We start from the raw sequence: 23,565 nt of genomic DNA, 5'->3' as shown, positions 1-23,565 counted from the left end.
TTCTGTGCCCCCAGCCGAACCCTCTGTAAACGCTGACATCCGCTCCGATGGTCGTGAAGGGCCACTTAAAACGCCGACAGACCCACGGATTTGAGATTGTAATTCCTCAAAACGGGAATCTACAGTGGACATGTATTGTTGTAAGGTTTGATGCACAGAGAGTGTTTGCTTCTCAAGGAGCTCCTTCATGGCGGAAAGAACTTCAGAATCAAGCGTCTTTGTTGTCTCGGTCATGGTCGAATATATATATATATATATATATTTTTAAGAAGGAGAAGAAGACAATGAAAGCACCAATTGATACAACTCTGCAACTCAGAGTTTATATCCTAGATTTACACTTTTCGAGTAAGTGCTGACTCCAGCAAAAAGAAGCAAAAGAATTGAAATTAATGGAGAAACAGAGATAGCAGGAGAGACGGAGAGAGAGAAGAAGAAATATTTGCCATTTTCCTGTCCTTTTTTTATGACGTGTTCCCCTCTACATATATCTTTTACCCCTCAACATTACACGTGTAACTAACCAACAAATGAATGATTCAAAGAAAAAACAGTCACAACAAAATAACAAAATCACAGCTGCCATCTTTTCCATTCTCTTTGTGCCTTCTCGAATATTCCTTAGGTAATGTAATCTTTGAGGTATGTTGGTGCCCTGCGCATACGAGCTGGACCTTTTGTGTGCTCCTCAACCAGCTGGGCTTCTTTCTCTGTTTCCCATGCTGACTTGTCATTAATCTCGGGCAAGGTTGTATCATAGTATGAGGCATTATTTACTTGCTTCCAGTGCTATAAATTAACAAATCAATGATTCTAATCATCGGTCATTTTCATATTTGATTGTTTTTTTCCCTGTGAGGTTGAGGGCTTAGAGTTTGAAGCATACGTATAAATTGAAGTACAACGCGGACAGACGGGAGGCATGCGAGCAAATTTCGGATTCTTTTCCAACCAACATAAGACAAATGAAATCCATTAGGTGATTTTGCAGTTGACTAATTATGGATTCGTACTTAGAAAACATAATGTTTGTGTGGCTATCTGATTATTAACACGTGTGGTTAAGTATTACATGTGCAAATATATTGTCAGATTCCCAATGACCTCTGGTTTCATTCATGTTATTGAAAATGTCAAGGGTGGGAAATATTATATAATTGTTGACTTGGGAACTTATTTCTCATTACTGGAGACAGGTTTTTCAAAGCTTGTGTCCATTGAGCCAGTTAACGTCAGATTAACAGCTGTGAAGATATATCTTTGGTGTGCTACAGACATTGTGCTTCAATTTCAACGTTTGTTAAACTAAATCACTGTAGAAAGTTAGAAGTTTTCTTGCTTTTATTATATCCCTTGATTTCTCTATGACTTTCAGATGGATCTCTGATAAAATGTTTATTCATTCCCTTCTGCAATTATGATAAACTTGTTAAAACTCGTGTTCAAGTAATATGTGTATTGTATGCAAAATTGGCCGTTCATGTTCTCTGATACAGGGGTTTATTGGAACTATGAATTAATGCCGATTTCACATTTTTGCTACAACATAACAAAATGCCCTCAGGTTCTGTCATTATGAATATAGTAAAATTTTAGCTGTTGGCAGCTGAAAACTATCCAAGATGAATTTTCGTTTTTTTTTTGGGGGGGAAAAAAAGAACAACATACAAAGCAGAGAAGATAAAAGCAGTAATCAAGAAGAAGAAATAATAGAAAAATAAATTTTTACATTATATAATACCATCGTATTCATTCATTAATCTCTAATGTTCCATCAAATAGGTTTTCCTGAGGGCATGCTGCTCACGATTTGGAGAAGCTTTGGATATCACTGAAACAATGGATTGAAAAGCATTTACTGCAATTCTGCACTTTATTTGCCCTCTTTTCGGGAGAGGCCTAGCGCTCCTGAGACTTTTGCTGATTGCACCAGCTGCTGGAGTATCTATAACCTTGCTATTCATGATGTAAAGAGTATGTATTAATTGCTCTTTTGATTTGGGATAATATTGCTTTGACAAATGTGGATAGATATGTGACCTATTGCTTCTGCCCGGAACTTATATATAGCAGTGGCTACATGTTATTGACAATACCAGGAGCTAATGTGATTGGCCTGGCACAAGGATGAAATACCAGAAACCGGCTATTCAGAGTGGCAGGAGTTGGGGTGCATGCCAGCTAATTTGTCTTGCTGTACAAGATTCTTTTCATCTCAACTTGGGACAAGTTAGCTTGATTTGGTGACCAAGTGGAAATTATATAAACCATCATTGAGCTTGTCTGATTGAGAGCACGTGCGTGTAGGATCTATAGGTATCTAGCTAGGTTCTAAATATTGATCTATGATTTGTTTATGTTACTATCGCCAGACCGATTTTTGTGAGTTCAAATATAGTTTGGGCAGGTCTCAGGGAGCAGAGGGTCATACACCTTGTTTCCATGGAAACCTCCTCGGTACTTAGTAATGTCAAATTGCTGCTTTAGGGCCAACAGGATTACCCATCTTGCTCTATTTTATTACAATATTCTGCTGAATCACATGCTGAAGTAGATTCTTCTCCGGGGATGCAAAAGATAGGAAGAGAAGATGACGACCATGATGATGCATCAATTTGATCATTATTTTTTGTTACTCATTTAGTCATATAACCCTCCTAATAGAGCTTTCCGTTGTGCGTGCAAGATCTAATAGAATGACTTGGATGAACTGATGAAGGGCTGAAAGGGCTCCCGTGAATGTAAGTTCTAGCTGTCAGGAGAAAGTTGATGGGTGTTCTACTTGAAAGGGCTTTTTGACTTATTTGTAACTGCTGCTGTAGAACTAATGAATCTGCTACAGGATTCATGATACTGGCATTTCTTCTTTGACTTTTCTTGACACTAATGCAAGATAAATGATCCTGTTTCAAATTCATGACACCAACATTTTTTTTGTAACACCACCTTTCTCTATTTCATGTATTGCAGCATTAATATGCATAATATTTATGAGTAAGTCTGTTTCAATCTATCCGTATTATTGCAACCATTTGAAAATCCAATGTTTGTCAATGTGTGCATGGACAGCCATTCCTAGAAAGGCATTATTTAACAGGGGGCTATGTTCCTCGAAATCAATCTGCCAGCTATCCTCCTATTTTTATTTTTATTTTTGAATGGCGCCGGAAGAGCTTAGAAATATAATAATGATGCACACGCAATACTGGTATTGTATATTCAGTACACTGGTTCCGACATATTTCTCATACGGCTGAATAATCTCGCTGGCTTGTCCCTCAACGCAACGTCCTTCTATGTCACCTGTTTTTGTTTTTATAATCAGGTCAAAATTTGAGGCTGCTAAACTATTCTGCTTATAATTTCCATCGAAAAGTTTGCATATAATCTAAGATTGCTCGAATAAGAAACTTCAACAGAACTGATCATTTATTGACCTCCAAAATAAATCCCGCAGGCCGGACTTAAGTTGCTTACAGACCCATACGCTCAAAATTAGTGACCTTGTGGCATAAAGGCAAATCCAGCCCGCAACAAGTAACAGCTCTCAAAGTTTCAATTAGATAATAGATATTACTGCAAACGCTTTTTACTGCTAGTATTTTACTTCAGATTCCAGAAAGTTTGGCTTGTACTCTGATGGCCGCGTGCGTGTGTACTGTGCCGTAAGTTTTGTATGCCGTTGTGCTCTTCGGCAACTTCTTATAAACTATAATGATGCGGATTCCCTTGTCTGTTTTTCAGCAACTGGCTGTAAAAGGCCTACAGGCGAGCATAACTTCTTTGATTTCATGCCAAGGCATGACACATTGGACTGTAATGAAAATGTAGCGACTGATTATTCCTCTTCTAATGTTTCAAGGAACAAAAAGACACGTTAACCAACTTTATTCTTTGCCACATTCTGTCTCCAATCGTTCTATGAAAACAATAATTTATTACCCTTATCTTCCAAAACCAAAATCATCCCCTTCCCATTTCAATCATTGTGAGAAAGGACATGTCTGCTTCCATCAATTTCTCAGGGCAAGCCCAAACGCAAAGATTGTGCTTCAGAGCACTGGGGGGAAATGGAATTGTCCTCAATTCTTTGCCCTCCAAAATATCGTGTCAACTTATGCAGAATACAAGCAAGATAGAACACCATGGGATTTCCATCAGAAGTCTGGCTAAATGCAAACCTTCAACTCTTGTCCCATCAGCAAGCGATGACAGTATTGAAATTGTTCCATTTTCGGCATCCAACACAATTAGAGAGTTCTATGCATGCATCAATGAGAAGAACCTGGAGCGATTAGAGACTTACATTTCAGACGACTGTTGCTTCGAGGATTGTTCCTTTCCTAAACCATTTCAAGGGAAGAAGGTATATCTATAATTTTCTATAGGTTTCTTTAATTAAGCAAAATAGGCCTCGTTGGTTCTTTACTGCAAAAGGATCTAAAAATGGGATACCACAGGAGGTTATGCAATTCCTTGAACAACTTATGACAAGCATGGGTCAGAATGTAAAGTTCAGTGTTGAACAAGTTTGTGAAGGGGATGAGTTCACTGCAGGAATAAATTGGCACTTAGGTAAGTATCATCTGCCATTCCCTATAATATTTATCTGTGTCTCTCTTCAATAATACATTATCCATGAACAATGTAACAAATTCAAGATATCTTCTATTCCGTGGCAGAATGGAAAGGAAAGCAAGTTCCTTTTACCAGAGGATGCAGCTTCTACGAATGCTCATTAGAGGGGGAAACACTACTAATAAAGTAGTATCAAACACACTACCAAATGACAATTTCATAAGTAAACAAGAGCATACCACTAATATAATAATTAATGTGCAGGAAAGCTCGAGTTGTGATCGAGTCACCAATCAAACCAGGAGGCATAGTGCTGGTAATCAACAGAATAAATACTCTTAAAGCATTCATATATATTACAATATAACATAAACAAGAGCTTCCATATCGAAATGCCCCGTAACAAGAACATTTATTCTATAATAATTTTTTTTTTAATTATATTTCTGGGTCACTCTGTTTGATGGATTCAGACCTTGTTGAAGAATCTGACTTCATTGTCTGATGATTTCCCAAAGGCCACTGAATGTAAGTTCTAAGACATGATCGATATTTCAAAACCAAGAATGAACTCTTATCATTATTCTAAAGAATCTGACTCCACTGTACACTGCTCACACACTCTCTTTGGCAGGGCTCCTAAATAGTCCTCATGTGATATCGACATTCCTGCTAAAAGCTTACACTATATTTTTGGCGCCTTTCGTCAGGCCAATTCTAGCAGGCTACATCAATATGTGGAATTTCATCGCTCGATTACTTGGCTTAGCATTCAACATTCTCATTTACATTCTAAAGATCTTTTCCAAGTAAAAGAAACAACAGTTCGCAAAAGTAGTCTATATATTATACACTTATACATGCATGTCACTGCAAAAGTACAGCAAATAACATAGCTTCACATTACACATCAGTCATCATCCCCATCACGACTCGACCATGTTTCTAGCCATGAAAGAGCAACCAGTGGCCCAAGAACAGGCGGAAGGGGTGGCGGCTTGCCGAAAGCTACCGTAGGCTCGGCCTCCTCCTTTGTAATTAGTCCTCTTTCTGGAGAATCCTCATTGATTTTCTTCTTTGGAGTTGTAGTGGCCACTCTACCTGGTTTCCAGTTTCCACAAACACATTGTTGTCATGTACAATGTTCTTACACAATTATAATTATAATAAAGCCATCAAAATTCAAAGGTGAGAGCAGGGAACATATACCTCTTGATCCTGTGACAAGGTAGATTGGTTTCAATTTGGATTTTGCAGACAACAGTGCACTAGTTCCACGCATGTACGCCGATCAAATAGCAACCCTGTCAGGTTAAAATCCATATCTTAAAATTAAACCTGCGACGAACTGCGACGAAGAGACCAAAAAAAAAAAAAAAAAGCGAGAGAAGCTGTAACTGAACCTGCGACTGCGAATGTCGTGCTTGAATCAAAGCGAAAGCGAACGACACCGTCGTTTGTTTCCAACTTAAAGACGAGAGCAGTAAAGTTCGGGAATTTTCAAGTCAAGTTCTAGAAACCGACCTGTTCGTTGATACGAATGTAAACGTGGCTTTTGGATTGGATTTGACGACATTCATTTTCAAGGCCAGGTGCATTATTTTTGGGCCCAAATTCACTCATTTCTGTCCCATTAATATCTTTTGGGTTGGCCCAGTTCGAAAATTTTCAAATTTCGAGTCCTGTGTTCGGACAGAGATGCTTAGGCTTGTTGCCGGCAGGACCCACGTACTCCATTAGTCCCGCTGGCAATAAACTTTGTGTCGCCGTCATCGTTGCTTTGCACGTCTCATGCATTTTGTCACACTCATTGATATTCTTTGCAAGGCTTTTGTCCCTTGCACGTTTTCAATTCCCAAGCTTTGAAGACACTTCTTCAATTTAAGAGAGAAAACGAAATTACTTGAAAATCTAAATTGTTATTACAAAATTTACAAATTATTTTCAACTTTCCGTTTCTAATTAAGCTGATCACAAGATACAAGAGTCGCCATTTAAGGCAAATTGTTGCAACAACTGTGAGGGTTTTGTGGGCAAATGACAGAAGCAATTACGCATGTGCCACTTCATTTAGGTGATACACAAAGACACCCGTGAAGTGAATCATCCAACGAGCACTGATGTTGCATTACTTATGGTCCACGTGTTTTGCGTTGCGCATTCGTGTTACCGACCGAAGTCGTCCACACACTTATACTACTTTTTCAAAAGTTCGGGGATCACTGACTTTCGACACGTATGCTACGTCGTTGACATCTTTTATCAATTAATTAAAAACACGATATCATAATGTTACGTACACAGATTTACACTTTCGTCTTTTATATAGTTCTACGAACGAACAAACATATACTTGAGACAATAATTCGATGCCGCGCACACCAAGTTTCTTTTTGGTCACAAATTGGGTCGCTTCATATTTCGTAGTGCGGTTGCTGTGACAATGGATTGTCAATGACTTCCATTTTTAGCGTTTTTTGTTTTGGATTATGGTATGATTCTGTTGTTTTGATTGGTTTCGTTTGTTATGAAAGTTAACATATAGTAGTATTACATTATTTATTAACCGCCATTCCTTTTCTACTTCAAGTCAACTGCGAGGTCTTACACTTTCAGGTCTTCATTTTATTATTACGAGAAAATAATATAGGAAAAATGACTCTTATTATACGTATAAGTGGAACACAATATGATCAATTGCGAAAAAAAAATAAAATACAAACGGACATCATCGCTTCACACTACTTAAAATATGAGAAATTCTAGATTACATTATTAAATATAATTAATTAATATATATATATGTTACGTGTAGTTAAAATTTTATATAATCATCAATTATATGTTGATTCTTCAAAATAAATACAGATATATCATAAGATTATTTACTTGTTATATAATTAATATAATACATCAAAATATTTTAAAATTCTTTTAAAAATACAGTTGAGCCTTAATTTAGCTACGTTTCTTTATCTAATCCTTCCGTGCCTTCCACCTCTTCTAGCTCCTGAATACAAGGCCACATGCATTCAATATAACCTCATGCCATCCTTCCAATATTGGAGAGTGAATAAAAAAAAAAAAACCAACTAACGTCTTACCTGAGGTCCCAAGAACAACCCGTACGGCAACCCATTAAATTTCTCCGAATGGTGAAGCTATAATTACGTGGAAAAAGAGAAATACATGAGTGTAAATGTTGTGATATTAAGATATTTACAGGACGTACATGGAAATGGGTAATCGAAGTACTTGATGTGCTGCAGCGACTTTACGTAAATAAGGGACATGAGCGATTGGTCCCACAGGAAATCGACGGTGGACAAGTCCATCGTGAACGAACATGTAGGCCATTCCGAAAACTGTAATTCCCAGACCCTGGATTAAAATCTTAATCGCGTGAAACTCGCTTAAAGAAACGTGTCAAACAAAAAATGATAATAATGGCGCCAAATTAGAGATCAGTTCAGGGGATATTAGATCCACCGATGACTTGGAAAAATTTTACGATGTTAATCTAAAGTGGGAAAAGAAAAATCTAAGTCAGAGAGAAAAGGACGAGGCAAGTACAGCGCCGAAACAGAGTCCTGGAACGATGCCTTTGTGGAAGAAGCCGTAAGAAAGCAGAGCAATTGCAGGAACCGCGTTAATTACTGCAAAAATATCGTTCAACTCGAAAGGACCATCCCTCGGCTGGTGATGAGACTGCAAAATTCCAAGATGCAAACTTTAGGGAGCGGGAAAAAAAGAAAAAGAAAAAAAAGCGGCTTCACTTCTGAGAGTCACCAATTGATAATTACTATTAATTAGTCCATAAGTAACCGACCTTATGCATGTGCCACAATGAAGCGTGCCATAGAGCTCTATGAGCCCACCTTGCCCAAAACTCCATGCCTACCTGCAAATTTAATTGCAACAGAGAAAGATTCAGCATCAACAACAGAAATTTCGATGCAATCATTGGAAGTACAATATTAACTTACAGCTGCCCCAATAGACAGTGCAAATGTACCGAACATTTCTAGAAGCTGCAACTCACAACCCTGGAAGGCGAAGGGACAAAATTATTAATTGAATTTTCTTCAAATAAAAAGAAAAGGAAAGAGAAGAAAAAATTAATAAAGGTGAATCAGTGCCTCTGTTTGCCATGAAAATCTGTGATGTATGGCCAAAACAGCCATTGAAGAGATGCCAAGACTGGACACGATTGCTGCAACAAGGTAGGTTTGTCTCTCTGATCTTTTTCTTGCTTGTCTCTCTTCTGCTGGCGAGAAAAATTTGATCTCATTCTGTGCTTGTACAAAAGTTTTCTTCTCAACTTTAGTAGTACCTTCATTTTTATCCTCTGTGACAAAGCACATACTCAAGCTCTTCGGTTTCCTCTTCTGGGTTCCCTGCCTTAAAGATGATCGAGGAATTATCGCTTTGGATATTGCTTTTCCAGTAAAGAAAGTATTACGACCAAGAAGATATGTCACAACACTTGAATTGGCTGATGACATTCCACTTGCCATAGATTCTCAAATCAAAAGGCTTTATTTTAGGAGACAAATTCAAAATCTTGACTCTTGAATTTAAGCGAATATATGCGCGCAAGTTTAAATGTGTACACACACAGAGAAAATTTGAGAGATTCAACTTTTAAACTGCGAGCTATTTTAAGGAGAAGAAATTAAATTACTGGGAAAGTAACTAGAAGCTGGCTTGAACCTGAAACCAAGATGGTGGGTCGTACAGAGCGCAAATCTTTCAAATTTTTTTGTTAACTACTCAGCCCTTGCTTTTGATTTGACGGGAGGTTTTGCCATCCAACGGTTGGTTTGATGTTTCTATTTACCTCAATGCCCTATACTTTTGGATTACCGTGGTGTGTATATATTTTTATGTTCTATTTTTTGCTGGGATTACGTGATTTTAAAGTATATTAATTAATTAATTTATAATACATATATTTTTTTAATAAAATATTTGGGATATTTTTTCTGATATTTTAATTGTATAAATTTTTTAAACAATATCGGTTTAATCATATTATATGTATTTATGTGACCATTATATGGATTCACAAACAAAATAAATATAAGTTATCTTATGAATTGAGTTTGTAATTGATAAATGAAGTTGGGCAATTTATTTATGTTTAAACTGTAATAAATTTATTAAATAATTTATCTTATGAATTGAGTTTGTAATTGATAAATGAAGTTGGGCAATTTATTTATGTTTAAACTGTAATAAATTTATTAAATAATTTATCTTAATCATGTATGAATTTAATGATATAGTTTGACTCCATTGAACTCGATCACATATGAAATTTAATTAATCTTTATATGACTATCATACTTATTAAATCTCACATGCATTGATTTTATTGCAATGTTAATCTTGAGTTAATTATAGTTTTTATATTATGATTGTTATTTCATTTGAATTACCAATGAGCATAACATATATTTGTAGTTAAGATTAGCGAGTATCTTGATATAAGCAATTATAAGTAGTGACATTATAGATTAATCATATAGAATTTGTACAACACATCTTTTGACAAGTTTTAGGTACTTGATCATAGAATTCTTTAGTCAAAGTATGTCAACATAATTAATATGTTCAAAATGATCATTAAAGAAAATTAGTGAGTGTCAAGAAATAAGATATTATTAAATTGATTGGACAATTGAAATATCAATTTAATTAGTGATGGTCAACACAAATGATTAGTCAATAAATAAAGTCAATGTGACATAAGTCGAATTATTATTCCAGAACACCATCCTATATAGGATACAATTATGCACCTCGATTCCAATATTTTAATGGAGTAAATTCATAATTAAATAATTGGACTAATTTAATTACAGACCTAATTATTTTAACCACTATTGTATGTATCCATATGATCTCTGGGTTAGCTCATTTAGTTGAATGAACCACTACTGGAATAATAAGTAAGATAACTACCTATTTGGATTAAAAGTATAAATATATTATTTAGTGGAATGCTTTATTTAATATGCTTGCATGAAAAAAGATTTTGTGTTACTCTACAATGTGGGTCCCTGTAATAAGAACAAGTGCAACGTCACTTTTTGGGCTTTTTCTTATCTTTTAATTTAAATATTTTTTTATTTATAGGATAAAAATAAATAAGGAGCTTAGGATTTCTACCAAAATAATGTAAAAATGCTTGTATCCAGAAAAGGAAATAGAGGAGCCATAATATACAGAAAGGAGAAAATAATTTTTCTCTCTAACTTTGAAAGAAAAAATTTTCAACAGCTAGTTGCTTACAATAGTGATAAAGACGTCCACATGTTAAATATAGATCAAACTTAATTCATAACCTGAAAGATTATGATTGATAGATCATGATTCAATAAGATCATTGATGACAATTTGTGATCTAATAAGATTAGTAATGATGGATCGTGACTTAGGAAACTAAATTACTTCTACGGAAAAGTAAATGTAGGATTTCTACATTATGTTAATTCTATATGTTATATGAGAATGCAAATATTTCCGCTACAAAATTATTTTTAACCAGTATTCTTATAGCTAGTTATCGGAATCACACAAATGGAATGAAATCAATAAGTTGTTATGAAGGTTGTGTAAGACAATATGTCTTTCAGGGAAAAAAAAAGGGTCAAAATAATATCGGAAAGTTACATTAATTATGAATTATAAGCTTTATAACTTTGTAGCTGTCTAGTTTATGCTGTATTCAATCAATTCTGCCTGTAGTTATTGAAGTGGAAATTAGAGGAAATCCAAAAATAAGTTTCCTTTCATATATTGAAGGCATTAGTGCCGAATCTGTATAAACGGACTTTGCAGCCTAACTTGATAGTTGTTTATGAATGGTGAGGCAAGCCATGTGCTAGTTTCGTGGGATTATCTACTTGACCTGTAGATCTCAGTTTATGTCGAATTAGTTGCTTGATACCTCCACTTGTAAATTGGTCACATCTTGTCCTTGGCACGTGGGGAAATAATCTGAGATCTACTCATATTTTTTTTAATCACGTATTAATACAGCGCGAGCTTCTACTCTTAAGTTAGCTTACACATCATAAGCCTAATTCGTATTAAAAGTTTAACTTATGAGTTGACAGTTGTTTCAAATTTATATTCTTAGCCAATTCCCAACTCATATGAGATTATTTCATTGACATTGATAAACATGCTTGTCGATAAAAAGTGACAAGAAATTTGGGTATATGCTTCAACCCCTTTTTTTTAATTAAAAAAAAACCCCATCATTCTCACACATGCATATAAGAGAACTTAAGAGGACTTAAATTTGTTGGAATGGCATCCTTCAATCCCTACCAAACTCTATTATTTGTCATTAATGATGTGTTTATTTGTGAGATTGGAGAATTGAAATCTAAAATAGAAATGATTTATGGTGTTTACTTGTTAAAATAGAAGTAAGAATGAAAATGAAACATATGAGACTTACACGGTTTTGGAATTAAGGATCATGTTCATATTCCTTGAACTCCCAATTTTACCCTAAGCTAAATTTCATAATTTCATTTGTATTCTCAATTAAAATATTATTGTATTATTGTTATTGTTATTATTCTTATTCTTGTAATAGTTTTCAATAATAATAAATTTATCAGTAATAATAATATAATTATTTTTATTGTTAAATTATTATTATTATTAGGGCAAATATCCATCGTCCACCCATTTTTTCTAATTTGTAAAAAAATACACAATTTTTTTTTGGCTGAAATCCACCTAAAGTTATATTTTGTTTCACTTTTCCACTTCCGTTTGGAATCCGTTAAGAAAACTAACAGAAACTTAAAAAATGACCATTTTACCCCCCAAAACGAAAATAACAATTTCACCCTAAAAATTGTAATAAATAATCAAATTAAATCTAAATATTTTCCCCATCAGTTAATAAAGAAAGTAAAATTATCATTAAATCTGATTATTTTTAGCATTTTAAGGTGAAATTATAATTTTCGTTTTGGGGGTAAAATGGTCATTTTTTTAAGTTTCCGTTAGTTTTCTTAACGGATTCCAAATAGAAGTGGAAAAACGAAACAAAATGTAACTTTAGGTGAATTCCAGCCAAAAAAAAAAAGAATTGTATATTTTTTAAAAAGTTGAAAAAAACGGGTGGACGATGGATATTTCCCCTTATTATTATTATTATTATTATTATTATTATTATTATTATTTGAATAATAATAGTAATCACAATTGAAAATAATCAATTAAAATCATTTTAGTAACTTATAACAACGCATTTAAATTCGAAGACAAAGTGGTATAAGCTCATTTTGATTTCGATTATCATTAGTTACCCTATTTGAATTCCAACATATTTTAATTATCGATTGATAAACGCACCGTAAGTAATAATGATCGAATTTTCGAAAGTGTACATCTAAAACCAAGTGTTACTGTATTATTTAATAAAGCATTTTTTTAGTCGAACTATTAGCACCCCTCCAGAATCCTATTAAAACTCTTTTTCAATTATATTTCATTTAATACTAAAAATATCTTTTTTTAATGAACACCCTTTTTATTTATGAATTTTTCAGTTTCTAATAATTTTCTTACTCTTTCAGTCTTAATATCTATATTCTTCTCTTCAAACTTTCTTTATTATTTAATTTCTAAAGAAAAGAAATCTAAAAAAAAAAAGTAAAAAAAAAACATTATACTTAGAAAATAATGAATATTTTATGGGTTTAATATAATTTTATCCTACCTATAAATTTTGGGTTCATTAGGTTCAGCTATTAGTTTGAGAATCCTTAAAAAATTAGTTGCAATGTGATAAAATTTTATTTAATTTATTTTTCCTTTATGTTGTATCTTAATTAAGTTATTACGTTTATTACAATAATTTTGTTTTGGCTTAGATGATTACTTCTTAAATTCAAATTATTTTAATGATAATAAAAAAGTTTATATTGGGTAAGCAAAATAAAAATGAGGAGAGAAAGAAAATATAAATGGTTTAACTCTAGTTAAATTTGTCCTTAAAACTAATTGTAATATAATAATAGGGGATTTATGAGATTAATCAAGGGGTGCCAATAGTCCAACTCTTTTTTTTTAATATGCTATATTAACAAAGAAGAAAGTGTCCGATAGTAACTTCTATAATACAATGTTTTATGATAGAATGAAAGGCTTTGGAAAACCACAGCAATAGCACCTGGTGACCAAGCCCCTGATCTTGTTACTAGTTACTGCAACCAGTATAGCACATTTATTTTCAAGGCTTATCTTGAATAATATCTTACCATTGACATTTGGAAAAGGGTGGGGACTATTTGAACCCACCAACTTCCTCTCTACACCTATTTTTCAAAATAAATTCATTATTAAATATTAAAAATTAAAAATATCAAAATTACTCTTCACTAATCTCTTTCTCTCTATCTTGTAATTGTATGTTCTCTCTCTTCTTTAACATTTTACAAAGTTAATACTCAATTTCACTCTCTTTTGAATTATTTTTTTGGCTTTTCTTAGTATATCATGATTTTCATGCTTTTATATATAATAATAATTCTTTTTCTTGATATTCATTAGTTTTTGTATTTGGTAAAAATTAATTTATTCATATTAATTAACTTTCATGGCTAATAAAAATTTGTTCATGTTCATTTTTAAATGATAGGTTTTGTTCATCTTAGAGCATCACCAAAATGCTATTCAAATAAGATTTTATTACTTATTTGAAGAGCCACATCAATACTTAAAGCTCCAAAAGACACTCCAATTAAAATTCTTCAAATAAGAACTTATTCTATCTCTTCAAATTTTGAGAGTTAATTTCTCTCTCTTTAATTTATATTTTATTACTTTTCATTGAAGAAAGAGAGATAAGTGTTTTAATTGCTATTGACTTTTCTTTTAAAAAAATAATTATTTGATTAAAATAATATTAACTTATTTATATTTGAAGAGTCTTTTGGAGAATATTATATTTTTTCACCTTTCTATTTGCCACATAGGTAAGCAAATATATATTTGAAGAGTAAATTTTATATAGGCTTTTAGAGATGCTCTTAGAGTATCACCAAAAAACTCTTCAAATAGGATTTTATGACTTATTGGAAGAGTCATGTCAGCATTTAAGGTTCCAAACGACATTCCAATTAAAATTCTTCAAATAAGAAATGATCATATTTCTTTAAATTTGGAGAGTTGCTTTCTCCCTCTTCAATTTATATTTTATTATTTTTGCTGGAGAAAGAGAGAGATGTATTTTAATTACTATTGACTTTTTCTTTTAAAAAAATAGTTATTTAATTAAAATAATATTAACTCATTTATATTTAAAGAGTCTTTTGGAGAATAATATATTTTTTCACTTTTCCATAATTCTATTTGCCACATAGGTAAGCAAATAAATATTTGAAGAGTAAAATTCATAGAGCCTTTTGAAGATGCTCTTAGTTAGTGATACCAATTATTTGTAGGTAAAAGAATATATATGAATGTATTAATGAGAATTCTTGAAATTGAGAAAAGATAGAGAAAAAAAGGTTAATTAAATATTTTTTCTCAAAAATTATTGAGGTAATAACATTTTTAAATAAAATAGGGCATAGACAAGAAATTGATAGATAATAAAATAGGGTATTTGCCATATTGCCCTACTCGTTTTACAAGTCTAAGATTTTTTTTTTTTAGCCTCTTGCTTTTAAAATTTTTATCTTTTCTTTTTTATTGGATTTAAGTGTTGTTTATTTTGGTTTTCTTACGTTAGTTAGGAGAATTTTATTATAAAAAAATATTTTAGGTTTGCCTACTTTGATAAATTCGTGATATTTAAGGTTAATGTAAAATGGGTCCAAAACCCCTATTTTTATTTTTTATTCAGATTTTCATTAATAAAGTTTCAAACTTTTTAGAAAATTATGTTTATTTTATCTTTTCAATCTCAACGTTTTCAGTTTTTCAAGCTAGTGATGGAAAGAGGAGAAATATAAAATATAACATGCTTTCCCTTCCAATGATTCCACTTCCCAACATTGAATATGTTGTGGATTTGTAAGATGATCTTAGGTCTTATTTGATATTGAAGTACAACTTTTAAATTATATGTGCTAAGGAAAAAATTGTGATAGCGAAATAAAAGTTAATAGTGTGTACTAAACAAAGCTTCGTACCTTTATTTGATCGGATTTTAGTTACGTAATTAACAAATGACTTATGCAGCAGGCCAGCAGCGCGGGGAGCACAAAATGCGCAATCATCATGATTCAAGGCCGATTTGCCGCTCTTCGCGCTGACCAAAGATGAAAGGAAGTGATGAGCCTTTGATAGCAGTGAATTAATGATGGGCAAGGATATTTTTTTGGGCCGGTTAATGGCGAAACTACAGATTCCAAAAAGCCCAACATTTCTTGAAGTGGATAAAAAGACAACACAGCAGAGCTTTCTATTGGTTCTAGAACTTGGTCAACCTTTTTTGTTTCCTCGACCTTGGTTCTTGATTTTGAACATTCTGTAAAATCTCTGAATAAAGCTACGCCACCCGCTAAGGCGTTAATCTTGTTTAAACATCAAAAGTATTTGAGACGTCGCAATAATCAAAAGTCAAATTCAATAGAACTCGAAGATTGTATTTGACATTTATAATTGTAGATAGTGAAATTTGTAAGCGTCACACCATTTGCAATGAAATGAGGCATCGTGCATATATATTGCACCTACCTCAAAACAACAAAAGTAGCACGTCCGAAAAAGAGGGAAGACACGGAGGTCTCCACAGATCGCTTTTGTTCAATTGGGTGTGATCCATATCATCCTCAACTCACTTCCTTTTTTATTATAGGGACCTAGAGACCTAATGGAATATCTCTATAGTTGTTCCCATCTTAGCCTTATCCAATTATGATAATTTATTATTATCACACTTTGTTGAGTTTCTTCCTGCAGGGAAATAGAAAGGTTATTTTCATTTCCTTTTTTGATAAAGGGTGGAAAAAGTTTACATCATATAGGCCCTATAATGGAAATGTTTGTAGGGGCATCACTGGAGGTATCTGAGCTGTAAATTAACAACTGATGCAACAATCTTAATTCAATAGGGTTTCCATCTCTGGTCTGAAAGAATGTGAAAAATTCTTTACGAGATAAGACCTGCTGCTTTTCGCAAATCAAATGGAGATGCAGCCCCACTGCTGAGCTTTTCAATGTCTTTAAGATACACTTGTTGACATTTATATGTCATTTGAGGGCCATAGACATCATTGTTATGTTAGCTCCAATATCAACTTGTGTAAAAAGGGCTCTAACATGTGGGGCTCTTAATATCTGACTAGACCCTCGACAATTTCCTTGCTAGCTAGTTAAATCGTTGCCAACTCTACTGGACCTCATATAAAAGATTCCTCATTTAATCATGTGAACTTAGAAGTTATTATTAATTAATTTTCAATTTGTCACAACATATCTTTTCTTGGCTAATCAATGTCATCAACGATTTTAAGAGTCTCTAATGGTATAAGATCACACATTTTGAGGATCATATGTATTTTGAACTTTTCATTTTAGGAAAGTTGCCACATAAACCATTAGTTGAAAGTATTTCCTTTGGCCTACTAGCTCCCTTCCAACCCAACCATATCTATCTGATCATTTTCATAGAAGGAATACAATTCATTGATGGGTCTAGTGGCCACAGTACATTGGCCAATTATAATATATATAAAATAATTAATCCTCCTTTATATCTTTAATGTTAAAGTTTCCCATATATTATTTCTTTGAAAGTAAACGAGTATACTTTGAAATCTTCTATCTTTTCTCTGAACCAAATTTTTTTTCCTTAATTAGCTGCCAACATTCTTCTTCATTATCCTCCCTATAAGAGACTGGAAACCAATTAACCTTTTCTTCTATTCTTGTTATTAACTAGATGATTTTTGTCTCTCTTTCTTTTGTGAGAGCTTTATCCCTAGTTCATTAGGATTGTTTGTGGGAAATTTATCTCATTTTCTAATCCTTACTTTGTTAGAATTATTTACGAAAGTTTTATTTCTCTTTTTTATGTCTATTTGCTAGGGTTAGTTGTGAGAGATTTTTCTTCTTTTTTAGTATTTTGGGTGTAGATAAGAGGTGTTGCATTTGTCATTTAGATTTGAGCGTGATCTCATTATAAGTATATGTAAGTCATTCATCACCTCGATTTAACCCCAATTAATCTATCTCTTTAGTTGCTAATTAATTAAATAATTGTGAGGGCATAAATTCGAGCCCCCACAATTGTGAGGGCACAAGTTTGAACCCCCACAATTTAATTTTCCTTTTCAATTTGAATGAAGACAATCTTCTCCCTTTCGAAACGTGAGTAGAGTAGACGTCCCTCAATTGCAACAGGCCCGTGTGGCGTGGGCCTAGCTAAATTAGTTATTTTTTTTTGAATTATATGAGACTATTGCTCAAATCATAATTCATATTTCATATAATTATTATATTAATATTTACAATTAAATAATTACTTGAACTAAATTCACAAATTTTATAGCACTGTCTAGATTTTGTCCTTTCTAATATTTGAGGGACGTCTACTCTACTCACGTTTCGAAAGGGAGAAGATTGTCTTCATTCAACTTGAAAAGGAAAATTAAATTGTGGGGGTTCAAACTCGTGCCCTCACAATTGTGGGGGCTCGAATTTATGCCCTCGCAATTATTTAATTAATTAGCAACTAAAGAGATAGATTAACTGGGGTTAAATCAAGGTGATGAATGACTTACATATACTTATAATGAGATCATGCTCAAATCTAAATGACAAATGCAACACCTCTTATCTACACCTAAAATACTAAAAAAGAAGAAAAATCTCTCACAACTAACCCTAGCAAATAGACATAAAAAAGAGAAATAAAACTTTCGTAAATAATTCTAACAAAGTAAGGATTAGAAAATGAGATAAAATTCCCACAAACTATCCTAATGAAATAGGGATAAAGATATCTACAGTATACCAAAAATTTAAATATTTTCTTTGTACTTTTTGTAGTGAGGTATAGTCAGCTTTACATTGACGTACTAGATTGCTTGATTTGATATTTGTAAGGTGCAAGATCATTAAGTCCTGTCGAGACGGATGCCTCGGCGCTTGCTCCAGCAAAATGGGGCCAACGTTAACCATGTATTAAGTAAAAGTCTGAGTGCTAATTAAAATAAGTTAGTTAATAGACACCTTGTCAACAGTATAATTTTCGATACCACTAATTCAAAATTTATGGTTAATATTGCTTTTAATTGCTGAATTAAGTGAGCTTGAATTTGATATTTTACCAAATCAGATTGGCGTACAATGCCAAGCGACAGTTGAAGAGTCATTTGAACTCTCCTTGCATGTTTTTTTTTTCTCAGTACGACTGATATAATTACCGAGGAGCTCTTAAATAGATATTTTCTAAGCTAGTTGGAGATCATTAGTCAAGGAGGAATTATCATCATTTTGGATTTTGGGCTGTGTGTTATTTTAATCTCTAATTATTTTCATGTATGTCCTAGAACAACGACACGACATACATTGAGTTTCTGTTTAACACTTGTTATGTAATGAATATAAACCATGAATGACTGAATGGTTAATGTGATTTCTGAAAGAAGCAGCTGAGACCAACCTGCTTAATTAATTAAAGGGTCGTTTTCTTACATCTTCTTGAGAGGAATTCGATCAAGGTTTCAAATTAAACTACACCAAATCATTATATTATATTCATTGTATGCCTTTAGATTACATCTCAAACAAGCATTCCCATGAGCTAAAAAGATCGTTTTCAAGTTACTTCCAGACCAGTCCATAATACTCAGTATATAACATACATATATTTAATCATTCATATATGCTACTGTTAGTGAGAGACCAAAAATTCAATTCCATGATAATACATGGACTGGGATATTTGGTTACTAATTAGAAACTGTAATTTTCATGCGCATTACAAAGCGTTGCATGAGTTTCAGTAATCAGATGAAAGGAACTAAAAAATCATCCTTACATCGAAACATAACCAACGGACTTGTGCACAAGAGCTAACAAATTAGTTCATAGGATGCCCCTTTTTAGCATCGAAATCGTAAGTTACTATAGGCAAGTAATATTATTGGGTCTAACAGCTCAATAATGAGCATAAATGACAACTAGGTACATAATGCATTATATCAACCAAAAAAAATGGGCACACACACACACGTACATATATAAATATGGTTGCGCAACCTCACATACATAAAATCGACGAGCACATCATACAATTAGGGCTCTTACCTTTCCTCTTTCTTACCTATCATTATTCGCTGATTAATTAAACAGATCTAAAGGAACCATGAGTAGAGGTGGGAGCTATGGCGGCGGGCAGAGCTCATTAGGCTATCTTTTTGGGTCTGAAGAGAAACCAGCTGCACCTCCGGCTCCACAGACAGTTAGCTTGCCGCCATATGGGATCGATACCACCACGGAGAAACCTCAGGATAATCAGGCTCCTAACAAACCAAATGTCTCAAACAACTATCACAGAGCTCAAGGCCAGAACACTGGGAACTTCATAACTGTGAGTACTGAGAATATCCACTGATCCATACATTTATGCAGTATTTACTTGTATGTGGTATCACTTTTTCACTTACCACATAATAAATCTCGTTTCTTCAGGATCGTCCCTCAACAAAAGTTAAATCAGTTCCCGGTGGAGACTCCTCACTCGGCTATCTGTTTGGAGATAAGTGATGTATGTGTTTTATATTTCTTCCTACTTGCTTGCCTTAAATAAGAGATTTAGTATAGCTGCAGTTTGGTGTGATTTGAATGGAATGTGAAAATATAAAAAATAAGGGATTCAGTTCTCATCAGTATGTGATCATACTCGAGGAGATAGCCTTTCTAGTAATTTATATATGATGTTTAGTGATTTCCATGTACTAATGAACATGGATTTGCAGGACTCGTGATGCAAATAGTTCATTTTATTTACGTATGGTTTGCTATATGTATGTCTTAATAATGTTCATTAATAAGAAGCATTTTGTATCAGTTTGTGTGAAATTTCTATGGTGGATCTTGTGTATGTTTTTCATGACCAGCTATGGAAACAAAGCTAACAAAAAGTGAGGGACTTTACATTTTAGTTCATTCCATAATCCATATATATGCCTCGAATCACTTCCCAAACAACTTATTAATAAAAGTTAATAATCAAACCCAGTTTTGAATTATTATAATTATATTTCTTTTCCTGTTATAGAGAGACTAAATAATGATGTGAACGTGATTTGAATATATAATCTTTTAGAATTGGTTTGCTCGAGATGCCAATTATGATTATTTGTGTTATAATCTAGAATAAGAAAAAAGTTCGTCCACCGGGCGTGCGGGTTAGTGCTGAAATTGTTTGTATATTAATTGTATTTTTGATTCGATGGCTATGAAGGTGGAATCAAGTTAACAGACGCCTCCTGTTAGAGGTTCTTGTTTACCATCTCTTTCCATGATAAATTATCACTTCTTATTTTGGGTAAAACTATAAAACTTTAATCCATCGATTGCTGATTTGTCTTCCTTCTACTTTAATCATTTATGAGAGCAATTAGAAAACAACAAGATAATACTTTAATTAGCATGCATTTTTTTTAAAGCTCTTCTTTAATTCCATTCTTTATCGTTTATTATTATTAGCTAGTGAACCCTAGTTCACGAAGGGACTCACTTTCCTTTGTAATATTATTTATGCCGATCATATATTTATTGTAACCTCTTACAAACTTGTGCATGCATAAATATGTAGCGTATCTATTGACCTTTTATTTTTATTTTTTTTCCCGAGGGCAAAGATTGAGCAGTTATCCATTTTTTGGATGATTTGTCATTGGTTGCCTATTTTAGTTATCACTATAATCATATTTTTTTTATTCATTTTGTATTATGAAGTTCAAATATTTGTGCAATTCCACTGAGTAGAGTTACACTATATTTGGTACTGTGGTTGGCAGTTGCTGCTCTACTATTTTTGTCAATATTAATATTTAAAAATTATATTTACCAAATAATATTAACTTTTATTTTATAGTTACATTTTTTTTTTACAGCAACTGTGATTTAAATGTTACACCACCTTAATATCAAATAGAGCCTTAAGTACTATAAACTTATATACCTAATTTTGTTCATACACTATCAATTGAATGATGTCAATACGTAGTTAATATTAAGAAAATGAAGTAATAATTATAAACTACAACTTGATGTCTAGACTCCACTTTAACATGCGTTGCACCACTTCTTATTATATATTGCAAGTCTCTAAGTTACTTCTTCCCTCAGGAGAACTCTCAAAGAGTTCAGCGTTGGGATAACACCCATAATATTTGAATCCCTGCTTACTGCATATGATTCGCGATCAATTCTTTGTTTCTGACCTCTTCCATGTATGCTAAATATATATGATCTGGCCTATACATTTTACTTGGTTCAAAGAGTAACATTAACTTAGTAACCTGAAATCCTGCTTAATTCATTGTCCATATTTTGCTTCGTGCATGCATTCTGAAATTGGCAGTATATTGCGAGTGCATGGTATGATTAAATGAAAGAAACTTAGTGAGATGACTGATGCCTTGATGTAAGATGATTCTCAACTTGGAACAGAGACCAAACTATAATATGCTTGCCCTCTTGTTTTCTTCTCCTTTTGGTGTGTGTTTTTATCTTTTGATGATGAAGGCAAATTTATAAACGCCTTCACTGCTAATTAAATAGAACGAAAGAGTTTGGTTTTCACTTGGAGACCTTTTGTAGTTAGCTAGTGCAGGATTAGGGTCCATACATACATATCGAGTCACACACTGTTATCGTTGACGCACTAAGTCTGCGTGTCTGTGTGTATACACACACACCCTTTTAAATCTTTCCTTTGTTCGTGGACGAATCACTTAAAGACCTAACTAGTTAAGTTAAACTTGAATGCACATATTGAATGAAATTAAAGGAACTGCAGTCTGCAGTCCCAGAAAACAATGTCAGAATCAAAATGATGATAATGGTACACAATTTGGCATAACATTTTGTGGGCGTCTGAATTTTAACTTTATAGAGGTTATGAATGAATTAAGGAAGCTCGATCAGTTTATTCAGTTGCTATTGCTGAGTGTAGGGAATTAACTAACAAATAGCAGTGACATAAAGTTTAATTTGCTTGCAGGATATATTTAAAATTAATTATCTAATTAAGAGTAAAGTTTCTCTCAGAGTTTCCTAATTGAGAACGTTAATATGTTAATCAGCTTTGACGCCAGTGGAGTTATCAAAAACCTAACATCTAGGGCAGTTGAAGAATTTTGAACTCTGGGGGACCCACCCCCAGAAGATATCTTAGGTTCCCGCAATTGAGGCCGAAAAATCTACTCCTAATAGAGGGCCAAACACAACTACAGGCAAATTCTATGGGCCAAACCTAACTCTAGCCCTAACTTTTTTGTTTTTTCAACGGGATATTTGTACGCCGCCTGTGACTACCAAACAAATTGAATCTCATGCGAGCGTGAGCACAAAACAAATCAAATTGAGCAAGTTGCACATGCCCATCCACCACACATCTTAATGTAATTGTCTCTTCCATTGTCTATTGAATATGTATACACTAATTGAACAACAATAAAGGTTAAACAAATGTATGCCACAGAAAAGATTGATTTTAGTTCAAAGTAGTAGAGAGTGAAATAGTATTTACGGAAAATTGATAGATATATATATATATATATCGCAGAGCTGTGAGTTGATATACTTTATATAATTATTTGAATTGATCTTCATCCTAGGAGTTTTTATCTATCCAAAGCAACAAAACCGAATGTTATAGTTTGTATTTTTATATTTAGTATTAGAATCTTAACTTTACAACAAAACTTGGCAATTTATGTCTTTACTCAGTACTTCAATTTTTTTTTTTCTAAGAAAAGAAAACCT

The 23,565-nt window shown here is 33.1% G+C and overlaps 3 protein-coding genes across 6 annotated transcripts; 2 read left to right on the top strand and 1 right to left on the bottom strand.

The window, feature by feature from the left end:
• The first annotated feature begins 3,842 nt into the window (after positions 1-3,842).
• Positions 3,843-5,457, top strand: LOC102618613 (uncharacterized). The gene is made up of 6 exons (XM_006476449.4): positions 3,843-4,366; positions 4,461-4,575; positions 4,683-4,764; positions 4,843-4,894; positions 5,052-5,106; positions 5,213-5,457. The coding sequence occupies exons 1-6, from the start codon at positions 4,001-4,003 to the stop codon at positions 5,389-5,391; spliced, it is 849 nt and encodes a 282-aa protein (XP_006476512.2). The 5' UTR covers positions 3,843-4,000; the 3' UTR covers positions 5,392-5,457.
• A 1,992-nt stretch (positions 5,458-7,449) lies between these two features.
• Positions 7,450-9,373, bottom strand: LOC102617763 (beta-carotene 3-hydroxylase 1, chloroplastic-like). Of its 4 annotated transcripts, none has more exons than XM_052436962.1 (7): positions 8,718-9,373; positions 8,565-8,624; positions 8,408-8,479; positions 8,152-8,286; positions 7,811-7,943; positions 7,683-7,739; positions 7,450-7,588 (listed from the first exon to the last, which is right to left on the bottom strand). In XM_052436962.1, exons 1-6 carry the CDS (start codon positions 9,093-9,095, stop codon positions 7,717-7,719), a joined length of 801 nt encoding a protein of 266 aa, XP_052292922.1. In that variant the 5' UTR covers positions 9,096-9,373; the 3' UTR covers positions 7,450-7,588; positions 7,683-7,716. The 4 variants fall into 4 exon arrangements, with proteins under 4 accessions (XP_052292922.1, XP_052292921.1, XP_006476510.2 ...); XM_052436961.1 differs by having other exon boundaries at positions 7,811-7,959; positions 8,718-9,372; XM_006476447.4 differs by having other exon boundaries at positions 7,834-7,943; positions 8,718-9,370.
• Positions 9,374-19,811: 10,438 nt separating this feature from the next.
• LOC102617482 (protein SPIRAL1-like 5) lies at positions 19,812-20,649 on the top strand. The gene is made up of 2 exons (XM_006476444.4): positions 19,812-20,158; positions 20,260-20,649. Exons 1-2 carry the CDS (start codon positions 19,934-19,936, stop codon positions 20,332-20,334), a joined length of 300 nt encoding a protein of 99 aa, XP_006476507.1. The 5' UTR covers positions 19,812-19,933; the 3' UTR covers positions 20,335-20,649.
• Positions 20,650-23,565: the final 2,916 nt, after the last annotated feature.

This window comes from Citrus sinensis, chromosome 3 (genome assembly GCF_022201045.2).
Source record: "Citrus sinensis cultivar Valencia sweet orange chromosome 3, DVS_A1.0, whole genome shotgun sequence".
NCBI classification, from domain to species: Eukaryota; Viridiplantae; Streptophyta; class Magnoliopsida; order Sapindales; family Rutaceae; genus Citrus; species Citrus sinensis.
The sequence above is the reverse complement of the archived record's forward strand: the minus strand, read 5'-3'. Positions and strand labels throughout refer to the sequence as shown.

Bases quoted from the DNA above. Each gene is read 5' to 3' on its own strand.
- LOC102617482 (XM_006476444.4), top strand. From the start codon at position 19,934: ATGAGTAGAGGTGGGAGCTATGGCGGCGGGCAGAGCTCATTAGGCTAT. The intron at 20,159-20,259 runs GTGAGTACTGAG...TCGTTTCTTCAG, and splicing joins ACACTGGGAACTTCATAACT to GATCGTCCCTCAACAAAAGT.
- LOC102618613 (XM_006476449.4), top strand. From the start codon at position 4,001: ATGTCTGCTTCCATCAATTTCTCAGGGCAAGCCCAAACGCAAAGATTG. The intron at 4,367-4,460 runs GTATATCTATAA...GGGATACCACAG, and splicing joins AACCATTTCAAGGGAAGAAG to GAGGTTATGCAATTCCTTGA. The intron at 4,895-5,051 runs GTAATCAACAGA...TGATGGATTCAG, and splicing joins AACCAGGAGGCATAGTGCTG to ACCTTGTTGAAGAATCTGAC.
- LOC102617763 (XM_006476445.4), bottom strand. From the start codon at position 9,095: ATGGCAAGTGGAATGTCATCAGCCAATTCAAGTGTTGTGACATATCTT. The intron at 8,480-8,564 runs GTAAGTTAATAT...TTAAATTTGCAG, and splicing joins CACTGTCTATTGGGGCAGCT to GTAGGCATGGAGTTTTGGGC. The intron at 8,287-8,407 runs GTCGGTTACTTA...GGAATTTTGCAG, and splicing joins CATTGTGGCACATGCATAAG to TCTCATCACCAGCCGAGGGA.